Genomic DNA, 13,091 nt, shown 5'->3' with positions numbered 1-13,091 from the left:
TTTCTATGTTGATTTTCTATGAGCTGTCTCTAGGGCCAGGGTCTTACATGTACATGTACAAATATATATTATAAAACACAGGACCAGGAATGTTTTCTCGACACAGATTGAACAAACTAACTGCAATAATAATTTATTTGATAAAGTTTTTATCTTTGTGCCTCTTTCACAAATTGCCAGCAGCAAAGGATATCTCTATTGGCAAGCACACACTAGAAAGATGAAACCTGAGAACACGCCTTTTTTTCCAAAACATTTTTGTGAACAGAAACCACAAACACCTTTCATGAAACTTTTCCCCAGACATACACAAACTAAAAAGGACAACCCGCCTACACTACTAACATCACCAAACTTTATAGATACTGTACAGTCTAGATAGCCTGCAAGCAAGCTCTCTTTAGGTCTGCCGCGGAAGGATAGGGCGAGTGGCAAGAGGATTGGGGTGGGCACTGGTCTTCCACAGTTGACCTAAATAGAGCTTGCTTGCAGGCTACAGTATAGGCTGTTGTTATTTCAAGCACTCACTGAAAGGTAGGTAGGAAGGTAAACTTCATTTATACATGTAGTATCAATTCATATTTACATGCTCTTCCATTGAGCCATGTTTTTTAAACAACAATAGATTAATTACACTGTAGTACTTAACTAATTTAATTAATTAATTAATTAATTTTAAAAATTAATTAAAGAAACCTTGTTTGAGAAATTCCACAAGGAGTTCAAGTCAGCAAGCAGTAATTAAACAACATACTCCCATTATCAAATGAAAATGAATTTCTGTATAGCACAAGGTTCTATTAAGCAAGAATCATCCCAGGTTTGTAGGATTAAATCTCTAGCTAGCTGAATTTTTGGTCGTTGCTGATGAAAACTTGAGCACTCTTGATGAAATGACACCAAAACACTTGTATTTTTGGCCGGAAGAAGGTTCAGAATGATATAAGAAAGAAGAGAGAAAAAAAAGGCTACATGACCAAATGTTTTTATATTCATAACTTTGGAGATTTTGAATGACAAAAGGCATTAACTGCACTCTCAAACAAGCATGACTTGAGCAGGCCCGTTTTCAAAAGTCCAGCAAGATCAATTTTTTGATTAATTATGCAAGATACAACACCAGGAATGTAACGCTGTTGCAGTATTAGATTTTCGTACCTCAAGGAGTAACTTAACCACATCTGTTTTGCCGTAAAGAGCTGCTTCGTGTAAACATGTCCCCCTACTTGTCACGTGATTAAGGTCTGCATCAGCTTCTAACAGCATTCTGTCAAGAAAACACATAATATTTGAACTTATGCCATGCTGATATTTACTGAATAAATTGTAATCTCTTTCATGGAGACAGGAAAGTTGTTTGCTTTAAGATGGTATTTAGGATTTTCCTTTAGCAGACCCTTTTTCTGAATGACAATGTTTGACTGAGAACCGGGGTGCTAACCATTTACATGGAAAACCCGGAAATTCTAGTTGGAAAATCAAATGGTACGCATAATTCCGTTTGGAGTACTTCTGAAATTATGGGCTTCTGGTCAAAGTGATGCATTTTTATTACTCCTTTTGGGATTTACAGCTGATGTTCATACATTTTGCATGTTATCCATCTTCTGTTAACACAAGCTAAATCATTTCGTATTTATGCCGATAATTTCCATCCGGGTGGCTTGCGTAAATGGTAAGCACCCTTGATTTTAACCCTTTAAGCCCTAGAGTGATCAGCATCAAATTTCTCCTTGCAATATCAATGCTTATTCAACCACTGAGGTCATGAGAATTAAGGATATGATCACCCAAGGTGAATTTCTTGATATTTTAATAATTTTCCCAGAAGTTCTATAAGAAAAGTATGGGAACAAGATAGGAGGATTTGTTCTTTTAAATTACACTAAGATGGTTCCTGAAGGAATCAGGTCACTTAAAAGTACCAGGTTGAAATGGGGTTACAAGATGGTACTTGTTGAAAGAAGATGGGTGCTTATGAGAGATTCTTAAAATAGTATCCATAATGTAAACTAATTAAAATAGAAAGTCATAAAGGTGCTTTATAAGAGACTTAACTGTACATATAATTTTATCTGTGTATGTTAATGTGGTTTAAATTTTTTTTGTTTAAAATTTTTCAAACCAGTTCAATTTATATTTTCCTTTGTGCAGTATTCATTACCATAATCTGAGACAAAGGAAAATACAAAATACATGTAAATGAAACTAGTTTGACAATTTTTTTAATATTTAAACCAAAACAATTTTTGAACCACAACATACATGTTCAGAAATACATGTTCTTTACATAGTCCTTAAAATATTGTATTTATTTATAAGTGAAGAAAGTACTGGCCAGGGATTTTCTACGTTTAAAATCCTACCTTACTATTTCCACATGACCTGCCTTAGAAGCCAAGTGTAATGGCGGGTCAGTCTTCTGTGGTTCACCACTTGATAAAATGCTCTTAACTTCTTTGGACTTCAAAAGCAGTTCAACAACCTGCCCAGAAGGGAAAATACAGTGTATAACACACAAACTTGGTTCACCGAAAAACCTGCCTTTTTCCCACAAAGGGAAGGCCCAGACGGAGAGGAAATCCTACAGTCATTTCTGTGGGTGAAATGAGGGGAGGGGGGGGAGGGTACAGGAGGGGAGTGGATGGGAACAAGAGTCCAACGTAAAGGCTGATGTAGAACTTAAATTAAAGACCCAGTACATACATGCACATGTCCAAATCTGCAAGCAAGGTCCAAAGCAGATTCTCCACTCTTGTTTGTACTCCATGAATTACAGCCCCTGTCTAGTAGTACATCAGCCTGTAAATGCAAAGAGTCATTTCTTTTATGAGAATTAAAGGACTAAAGGACTAAAGGACTTTACATGTATGTAAACACACTTTTTGCAGGAACAACAGGCATAACATCTTTTTCAAGGTTAACACTTCATACTGCTAAGTACATTTAGGTAAGTAAGTAAATCCTTTATTTAAAGAGGCTGCTCACTACATATTGAATAACAGTAATGAACTTATGGCCCTCTGCAAAAAACTAAATAAAACTGGAAAACTACAAAGGTTAAAACTAGGTACTACAATATCAATAATATGCTGCTACGAATAAATATGCAGCGAGGCATATAAGAGAAGCTTGATTCTTTAGATGCTCGTGATGCTTCGCAACTCACTAACTTTTGCTTCAAATTGTACAAATTAAAGTACAATGAAAGTGAAAAGAGAATTTAAGTTAGAAATTTACATACAGGTCTTTACAGTTGTAGCTTATCTAAATAACATTACAATAACCTTAGTCAAAAGAAAACTGTTTGAATGTGGCCTTTGAGCTGTAGCTGTGTATGTACTGTAGATAAAATTACCTTCCCCAAAAGAACTCGTTTCCCATTATGAGTCAATATTAAGCAAATATTAAGTTGAGTCTTAACTATCAACCACCCGTCAATAACACTGCCACCTCTCTACAATGACCATGTTTTCTTGTTCCAGCTGCCATTTCATTTACACATAAATTGAATTCTTCACTGTCACCATGACACAGAATTTTTGAATTTAAATTTAACAGCCATTCAAACAAACAAAAAAACTAAGCAAAACACACTTTGCTTTTTTTAACCTTCACTCACTTATTGACTTCACTGAGAAGCTGCCATGCAATTAATTTGTTTTGTGTAGGATAAGTCATTTGCAATTTACATGTAAACCCAAAATTTAGTGAGCTTCAGCGACTCTTGAACTGTGCGACTCAAGTTGCATGCTATGCAAATCATGTAGTGCAAAACTAGACATGGCTAGTAATTTACTTTGAGCGGTACTATACTCAACGCCTTTTAAACCTCCATAAAAATCATTTCTCTACAAATTGGAGTGAATAGATTGCTACATTGCAGGGTTTCAGCTGCATTTATTTAATACATGCCAAATCTTAAATCTGGGGTGCAGAGACAGGTGTACATGTACTGTAATTCAAAAGTGCAGTGTATACTTGGGCAAAATATCATTAGACATTTTTAATTAGTAGTACTTTTCACATACCACATCAGAATTGCCATGTTGGCATGCTAAAATAAGAGGTGTATCTCCATTGTCTGAACTTGCATTAACATTCGCACCAGCCTCCACAAATATCCGTGCTACTTCAACATTTCCAGACCATGCAGCTAAATGCAGTGGTGACATGCCTGTGTATGCAAAACTACATGAGATCAACAGCTTCTTCTACAATGTTGTTTGTTGATGATGATATTGAGTTGAACTTACATAAACAAGGTAAAAAATATTTTGACCTTGCATGTTGTATCTCCTTGGTTGCTGATATGATTGCTCATATAATTACATTATTGTGAGTCACACATAAGAGGACTTAAAAGAGTTAAATTGTACATTACACATATTGGTCAGTATTTATTGGCCAGTCTGGCTTAATAATACTTGTCAGTCTGTTTTCAGTCAGCCTACTTTTAATGAAATAAGTTAAAACAGGATAGTGTTTCAATACACCTTATGCAAAAATGGCTGACATTTTGATATTCTAATTAGCCTCACTAGCCTCGTTCAAGGAAAATATTCTTTTGATTTTTGAACTCGAGAACGAGACTAGTGAGTCTAATTTGAATGCAGACAAAAGAACATTGAAATGTCAGCCATATTTGCATAGGATCTATGAATTAAAACTTTTTGAGACAAGGTGATATCTCGGGTACATCCAAGTGTACCTAATAAAGAAGATTCCAGCTTATGTAACAATTATGGGATGATCAGATAACTCATATCAGATGTGTGTTGTTGGAATAGCTATTTTTAAATGTTGTATTGATATGCCTTAATGAGAAGCTGAATTACATTACAATGTAGTTAAACCAGCCACAACATTTATCACCTTTGTGGTCTCTAGCATTGATGTCACTCTCCAATTCAATAAGACTTATCACAACTTCACTGCTGCCAGTGAGAGATGCATGATGGGAAGCTGTAAAACTGTCAAAAGAAAAAAAATATCACTCAAGCTGGATTTGACCATCCAGGGATTTATGAAAAGTCCTCTTCATTAGAGGACAAGGGATATATGCCACTCAGCTTTTGTATCTCAGTCTTATAATTTCTTACAAAAAAAACTTAGGTATTTCAATATTACTAATTGATCAAATATTGATCAGGTCATGAAATTAAAGGAAATGATTCTCAAATAAATTGTCTTGATGTTTAAAAATATTCTATCAACTAGTACCCTAAGACAGAATTTTTATTTTTACAACAACTGTCAAAATTCCCGTGCAATAATTGGCTTGTAGCTATCATCTGTAAGAGAACAGAGTAAGACAATAAAAATTGCGTCAGACGTAATGCGTGCACTTTCTCAACAGAAAATAAAGCCAATGTTTACTTTTTCCATGTTATTGTAAAAAAACAAAACGTCAGCAGTTTTCTACAATGACTGTCTATACTCTTATAGACCATAAAATGACGCCATAAAATATTCAAAACTTGGCAGTGAAACCACTCGCCATTGAGTTTTGAACATTTTTTGACGTCACTTTATGGTATAGACCATAGAAAACTGGCGTCAATTTGCTCAACAGCAAACAGTAAGGAGAACATACAAGTTGATACCAAGGCTTAGAGCATTAATTTAAAAACACTTTTGTAGAACCTGTGCATTCTCCTTCTGAGATGATTGTCAATATACAAAATGCTTTCATTATTGAAATAACTGGAAAACTATTAAAATATAGAACATACCCATCTTCATCTTGGATGTTGACATTGTATTTCTTGCCACCTTTTTCTGACAAAAAAAGAATGTATTTTTAATAAAAATTCAACAACAAATACAAATATTTAAATTTTGATGACCTCTACATGTACTTCTAATAATAAATATCTGCTTAAGCCAAGTACACACACTGCTGCTATAAATACTCAACTTTAAGTTTGTAATACTAGAACTAAAATATTGGTGCTCATGATATTGGTGAATACGCTGTATAAACACCAACGTATTGCAACAAATTATCCTTATTTGGTCTTCAACTCAACTCGCAAATGGTTTTATCAATGCTAAATGTAATTAGTATCCAATATCCATACTGTCAATAATATCACAAGTGATATCCAATCATTCAATCAATCAATCCAGCTCTTCCCCCAACACTAACACGTCAAGCAGGCGTAAAAACAAATTTGATTATTTTTAGGGGGGAGGGTGAACTTCTGACATCAAATAATAACATAGTTAAGGAGGTTGGGAGGCGAGCAAACAATCAGATATTTCAGTACTTCCTCTGATAATTTAATTACGGGGTTGAGAGCTTGAGCCTACATGTATGTAAACCTGAACCACCCACCTCCCCCTCCCTTCTTCCTGCTTCTTATGCACCTACATGTAAACCCACACGTTCCCTTCCCTCCCTCCCTCCCCCCCTCCCTTCTTCCTGCTTCTTTGCATCCTAAACCCACATGTTAACACTCCCATCTTAAGAGTCTATTTGTCAATTCTTGAAACTTAAGATAAACATCACCATTGACCTTTTCCTCCTTTGAGAGATCTACATGTACATGTACTTTGAGTCTTTTTGGTCAAAGAATTTATTACTAACTAAAGACTTTGTACCAAAGTCCAAAAGTCTTTACTGGCTGAAAGAGACTACTGCTGACATCAAAATTATCTTCCAATAGAATACTCTGAACAAAACAAAAAATTCTAAAAAGTTTTCAATTCTAAAATGAACTGCAACAAGCCCAAGATCCCAAGATTTTTAATGTCACATAATCTTTTTTTTTTCTTTAAACTAGGTATGTTACAATAATCTTATATATTAGAAATAAAGTGATTTTATAAAAATCTTTTCAGTCAAGTTTGAAACTATAAACAAGTCTTCAGCCCATGCAGGGGTTTGAATAAGTTTTTAAGCAGATGGCAAAAACTGCAAAGCAGGCAGCTAATGGAAGTTCGATTTTTACTCTTATGTTATAATTTGGGCGAAAGTAGGTTGCAAATATAGGTCAATTCGCTTCACATAGACTACGAATTTCACCGGTTGCCGGCTCTTCTTGAAACCCCTGCCATGTATAGCAGAAGCGAGCAGTATGAGGGACTGAAGTATCAGGCATCCAAGACAGGGATTCTTCGCCTACAAAGAGAGTCTTATTTAACACCAGTGTAAATAAAGGGAAAATAAAATTGGACTGAAAGCAACAAATCACCAATTTTGAGAAAGTTGAGTCTTGAGAGTACTATTGAGAGTGATTCAGACAGACTTTCTTTAAAATAGTTTTGTTTAAAAAATTCTCTTGATGCAAGACTTTCCTCTTGCTCTTACACAATTCTTGGTTTCATCAAATACATGATTGTATGATAACATGGGTTTGCTTGCATGTAGAAGATTCAGAAACAGAAGAGTTAAATAGTAACTTTAAAGAACAACTAGTGCAATTTCTGGCTCAATACATTAGACTTCAGGACAACGTTGTCGAGAAAAAAGTTTTAAGAAAATTATTAATAAATATTTCTAAATCGAAGCAATATATTAATCATGAAATTTTCCTTGAAAATGTGTGACACTGATGTGTTGACCACAAATATAAGAAGGAGCTTCATTGTGGCTTCACATCATATGAAAACAAAAATTTGACAGTATACATTGTAACTTGTCTGGGTATCCAAATTTAATTTATTTAGCTTAAATGATGAAGAAATTAAAAAGAACCTTACTGTTGATATCAATAATAGAACTTGAAAAGCAAGAATGTTTTAAATAATTTAGGAAAATCAAAAAATTAATAAGTCAATTCGACTGTCGGAGCCCGATGAGCTATTTGTAAACAATGTTGATATCCAGTGAATTTTTGAAGAAAAATAAATAGAAATTACTTTTATCTATCTCGTTATTTATACACTTGATAGCAAAAAGTGAGAACAAGAAAACATTCAGTGAATGGGTTATCTCTGGATTTATCTTTCTTCCAATACTTCACTGTCTCTTCTTATAGTTTCAAGCAAAATACGCGTGCTGTATTGAATTTTATCTATGCCAAAGTGTAAATGTTTGACCTGGAAATTAACATAATGTGCTTTTAGTATGCAGACAACATCCGGATACAATATCTTCTCACAATCTTTAAAATCTTTAAAATAATAAACACAAGCTGAATTGCTTATAAATGTTTCCGATCCCCGAATTCGAATTCTTGCTAATATAATTATTTTCGGATAAAGATTTCTAGCTATGCTCGCGCGCAATTTCTTCATTGTTTTTGCTTTTGGAAATTTTTCTACAGAGTTTGCTTTTCTTAAAGAAGTCAAATTACTCTTCTCTTCAGACTAGAAATAGGCATTTTGTTCAGAATTTTGAAAAGTAAATAACTGAATCAGTAAAATGCTGACCTTTCATCACCTACTAGACACGCGAGGGAGAAAGCTACTCTTGCGAAACAAAGCAAAGCACAATTGACGTTAATTCAAAAGCCACGTTAAATGTTTATTCTGCTTATACCCTGACGGCATAAGAACCTCAATTAAGATCCTCATTAAACTAAAATTCATTGCGCTTTCTACAAAACATTTTCACTTCACGTGTAAAAGCGCAAGCAAAGTTGTTTTATAGTCTGTAATCAAAGTTCTTTCAATAAATCTTGTATTACTCACTTGTTTTAGCCGCTTTGATCTTTGTCGCTAGCTTCCTGAATGCTCCAAGGTCGTTGGATTTTACCGCCTGAAGTAATTCCTGGTCTTTAGCCATGACATACAATGTTTATCGCTCTTCATAGACCTGTGTGACTAATAACTTCGGAAACAGCTGCAAGCTGACTTAGCGCGCTTCTTCGAACTCGTCCACTCATTAATTAATCAAAAGCTGGCCATTTTACGATACATTTCCAGTCAAATGCCCAACGTATACTTTTAGTTCATTTTCAGAACGGCAGAGACGTCAGACAGTATAGGAATTTAAACCCAGACTGAATTATTCTGTTCATTTAGCGGTCACATACAAAGTAAATAGTCATTCGAGAACTGAATCGATTTTACGACGTGATCACGAGAACTTGTCTCGGTTCTGCGAAAATGACGTCACAATATTGACTGGTACCGCGCATAATAAAATCACGCCTACACAACTCTTTGTAAGTTTTGTCCCTTTTGTTTCTCTTCAATTATTTCGGGGTTTTAGTTCAGGTTCTCTGAAAGCGAACCACCTTCGCTAACGCATTTTTCTATGGGGAAAGAGGGGACAAACCATACATGCGACCATTTCATAAACAGTCAATGTGCTCTTGTGGCTGTGCACGTGTCCGTCGTTTCGAGTCGGTGGATAAAGTTGAAAGTTGCAGCTTCCCGATCCTGTTTGTGACATGACCGAAGACTGAAGAGTGTTTTATTATTCATGATTAAATGCATGTCTTTGGTATGAGTATACGCCGTTGCTTTGTCACTCGTTGAATTTTCTTAGGTATTTTAATCTCTCGCTCTATTGCAGGCTGTTAGAATTACTTCATGAAGTAACTGCGAGCAGTCATTTCTTTCAAAGATGACGAGGAGTGAGATCTGAAAATCCACGAGAATAGCGCGATCATCGAGCAGCAAAAGTCCAAGCCGCGAGCGCAGGTCCTATTAAGCGATTTTTTTTCGCATCAACCGTCAGCCTCTACAGCTCATAGAGACTTTGTCTACGACTAATTTTCTGTTTTTAAATCATTTGAATAAATTGTGAATTGTAAATTATGGTTTAATAATTACAGTTAGCATTAGCGTTAGATTTTACACGACCCCTCAGGCAGTAAAGCTTTAACATTTTATCGTGTAATATCTTTCTATTAACTAGCCATTCTCGATTATTCAAAGCAAACCGAAACGGAAAAGAACAAATGTTGGCTATTCAAACTTTGAAATTCTGAACGACGTGTAATTATTAGAACTATTTCCACGAATGGCGGAAAAGGAAGCATTTTATAGTGCAACTGAAAGAAAAGTGTTACAGCATTTATCATTATTTTAATCTTTTAATTTAATTCCTAAGATCGTGGAAGACTATCTGCCCTAAACGGCAACGCCGCTCACAGTTTGATGCTAGTCTTTTTTGATAATAAACTGTAAGTGTTCTCCATGTTTTATGTGTTATTTTAAATGTAATGTAAGGGGACCACTGTAATTGGCCCTTGCTTTAGTGGCTCCCCTGCCTGAGTGGCAAAGGCCAAGCCCAACAAATAAATAAAAATAAATTATTGAGTAACAAGAAGTGGGCGGTCGGCAAAATAATCTAACCTGCAGCCACATAAAACTTCCTCGATACCGTAGCAACGTTAACCTACGTATAAAAACCTGCACTTTTCCAAGTTAGCCTCAAAATGTTTTATATAATTGGTGTTTACTGGGAAATTAGGCTATTTGGGTTCTTGAGCAGGTTCTTTTTTTCTTAGAAAAAATGTTTTTTTGTTGCTGAAAGAATATTCAGGGTACTGTCTATTGTTTATGTAAAACATTCATGTCTCAATAAGACAGTGTGAAATCAGTATGAAACCCTCGCCGTTGTAATGTTATACAGTTGTACTGTCATTGCCTCACTGATAAGAAGGAAATATTTGTGCAGTTAGCTGTGTATCTGAAAAGATATTGCAAAGGATTTGGCTTATTTTCACTGCCCATTAGGGCTTGTTTTATTTGATTTATGAATTCTATAAAAGAGAAACCTGTTTCAAATTTTAGGCTAAAACAGGTTCTTATTTAAAGGGGTCTAAATGTAAATCTTAGCCTAAAAGGTTCTAAAAATGAGGTTCTTATATGCAGGTTTTTTCTGTAGTCAGTTTAAGTTGTGAAACTTGTTTTTCACAATTCACTTTAAACGTTTTCTCTTCCGAGAACTTTTTCATAACTTAAAGGGGCAGTGTCATGGGAGATATCATGATTTTTGGCCAAAATTCACTAAATTTAAACCTTGAACACCGTGTTAATAAATTTCTCAATCGCTAATTTAAAGAAATATTAATAGTGATTCTAAGACGAAAGGTTGAACCAAAATATAGTACAACCGGCGATTTTTAGTGCGTTACAACAGCGAAATTTGAAAACGTCCGCCAGACTTTTTCAAATTTGAACCCCTCTCTATCTTGGTCATCTGCCGGCGAAAATATCCGTGGATAGTTTCTTTGCATTCGGATGGTCTTTAATGGCATTTTGTCATTATATCTTGGCTGCTATCAACCGAATAGCGTCTTTCCGATTTTCAATGTGTTACTATAAATAGCGTGATATTGTCCCTTTAAAACCAGGAGAAAAAAAATTCTTATTCCATCCACATCACCAAAGGCCAGCATGGCAAACAGCAACTGACGAAAAAGTACTCTCATTTGAACGAACTCCTGTTATTTGAATAGTTTACAGTGCGACGCGCCTTACCGTGGACATCCAACACTGAACTTTTTTTACAAGTGAGTTAATCAGGATACGCGAATTTGGTTAACGGTCACGCTTCCTTGCACAGTCCAACAGACAAGTGACGCAACAACAAATTATTGAAAACATGTCGTTTTGTATTTTATGAACAAGGAGGAAGATATCCTGATTGGCTAGCTTGTAAAAAATAGTTTGTTGGGTGGCCACGGTAAGGCGCGTTGCACATGTAACTCGCCACCAGGCCTAAATTTACTAGCACTCTTATTTCCTTCTAACGCGGTCACGGTCGCTCATTTTCTTTCCCCGCGGAAATAGTTTACCAAACGAAATCCAATCATTCTTGTCTCCAGTAATCTCAGTTACTCTCTGACCGTCTGAGGCCCTGAAAACAAGAATTATCCCGGCGCGACCACAGGTCCCGCCAGCTAAGAGATACAAAATTTAAATTGGATAATTGATAATACACTACGGATTAATTTTGTTCGCCCTTATTGGACGAAACACGTCACGTGGTGCAAATCGCTCGATTTGATATCCGTCTCCAGAAGTTTTTGGAGAGAAAAAAAAAAGACGTCAACCGGCATCTTTAGGTCAAAATTTAACGTAATCAAGACAAGGGGGTTACTTTGTAAAGACGAAGGGCTAACGCTCAAAACGTCAGCACTTGAAACTCTTTATGGTGGCCAATTTACCTTTAGTTATCAACTCTGTTGATAAACCAAATATTTGAGTAAACTAGACAGTTTGCATTTGTTTACCATGCACGTTTAAGAAATTAATCTGAAGGTTACAAAATCAATAGACCCCTTTCTGGCTTGTTGGTATATCGGATGGTAATGCCCTAGGCTGCCGGATCCTAAATTGGCTTAGGATTGGCTCAGAAGACCAAGCTCTTACCAGAAGCCTGCTGGTCGTCGAACTGCTCTCATGTTACAGGTTTTGAGGGTGTAAAGAAAAGCCACTTGTGGCGCCATAAAACCAGTTGTTCGTAGCATGGAAAAACAGCCTGTCCAGGAGAAAGAAAATCCTGACCACAATCCAGTGTGGATATTTGCTGGTTGGTACCATAACACAAACATTGAAGGGACTGCAGAAAACCCTGCTAGAAGACCAGCTGGTCCGGCTCCGTATTGGGAATTAAGCAGTGAGCTAATAACCCACTCCTGTAAAAAAGAACCGTCATTACAACCAGTACCACGAGCCGGGCTATGGTTGTAAATTACGCTGAGAGACAGAGAACACCGAGCATAACGCCCAAATCGCTAGGGATAAAACGCACGTAAAGTTTGAGCAAAAAGTGTTAGAATTTAGTATGAGACAGGGGGCGTACGCAAGTTTTTACGGAAATGGGAACGTTTAACTTAACATCAATAAACCAGGTGTTAACAAAATGGGGGCCACCCAACACAATCAGGCCCGTAGCAGGGAGAGGGGCAGGGGGATTAAGAATTTTTGGTAGTTAATAAAAGCAATGTGCCAAAAAATATATAATTAAAACAAATTTATGTGCAGCAATTAGTATGTCTGTCTAACATGAATCCTTGTATGCCTTATGACCGATTTGTATTTGTTAATGAGGATTTAAAGATAAGACGACGGTGACGATAGAAAAAACATTATCTGTAAAGTGAATTCGCGTTCTTTAAACTTAATCCCCTTCATCGTGATAATTCCAACTTGCTAAATTGTTAAATTGTAGGCGAATTCTC

At 35.9% G+C, this 13,091-nt stretch overlaps 1 protein-coding gene across 3 annotated transcripts in view; it reads right to left on the bottom strand.

The window, feature by feature from the left end:
- The window catches only part of LOC146487989 (uncharacterized), a 29,376-nt gene extending 20,373 nt beyond the window's left edge, over positions 1–9,003 (bottom strand). For all 3 annotated transcript variants that reach the window (XR_014867604.1, XM_085125082.1, XM_085125095.1), the window contains exons 1-7: positions 8,641–9,003; positions 5,736–5,781; positions 4,876–4,973; positions 4,032–4,177; positions 2,707–2,802; positions 2,367–2,485; positions 1,159–1,267 (exon numbers count right to left, since the gene is read on the bottom strand). Coding sequence is in view for 2 of the 3 variants with exons in the window: in XM_085125082.1 (XP_084981208.1) it covers positions 1,159–1,267; positions 2,367–2,485; positions 2,707–2,802; positions 4,032–4,177; positions 4,876–4,973; positions 5,736–5,781; positions 8,641–8,734 (708 nt within the window). In the remaining variant the exon portion in view is untranslated. The remainder of the gene's footprint in view (positions 1–1,158; positions 1,268–2,366; positions 2,486–2,706; positions 2,803–4,031; positions 4,178–4,875; positions 4,974–5,735; positions 5,782–8,640) is intronic.
- Between the last annotated feature and the right edge of the window lie 4,088 nt (positions 9,004–13,091).

This window comes from Pavona decussata, unplaced genomic scaffold (assembly GCF_977016875.1).
Source record: "Pavona decussata unplaced genomic scaffold, jaPavDecu1.1 SCAFFOLD_12, whole genome shotgun sequence".
Classification (NCBI taxonomy): Eukaryota; Metazoa; Cnidaria; class Anthozoa; order Scleractinia; family Agariciidae; genus Pavona; species Pavona decussata.
This window is presented reverse-complemented; position numbering and strand designations above follow the sequence as displayed.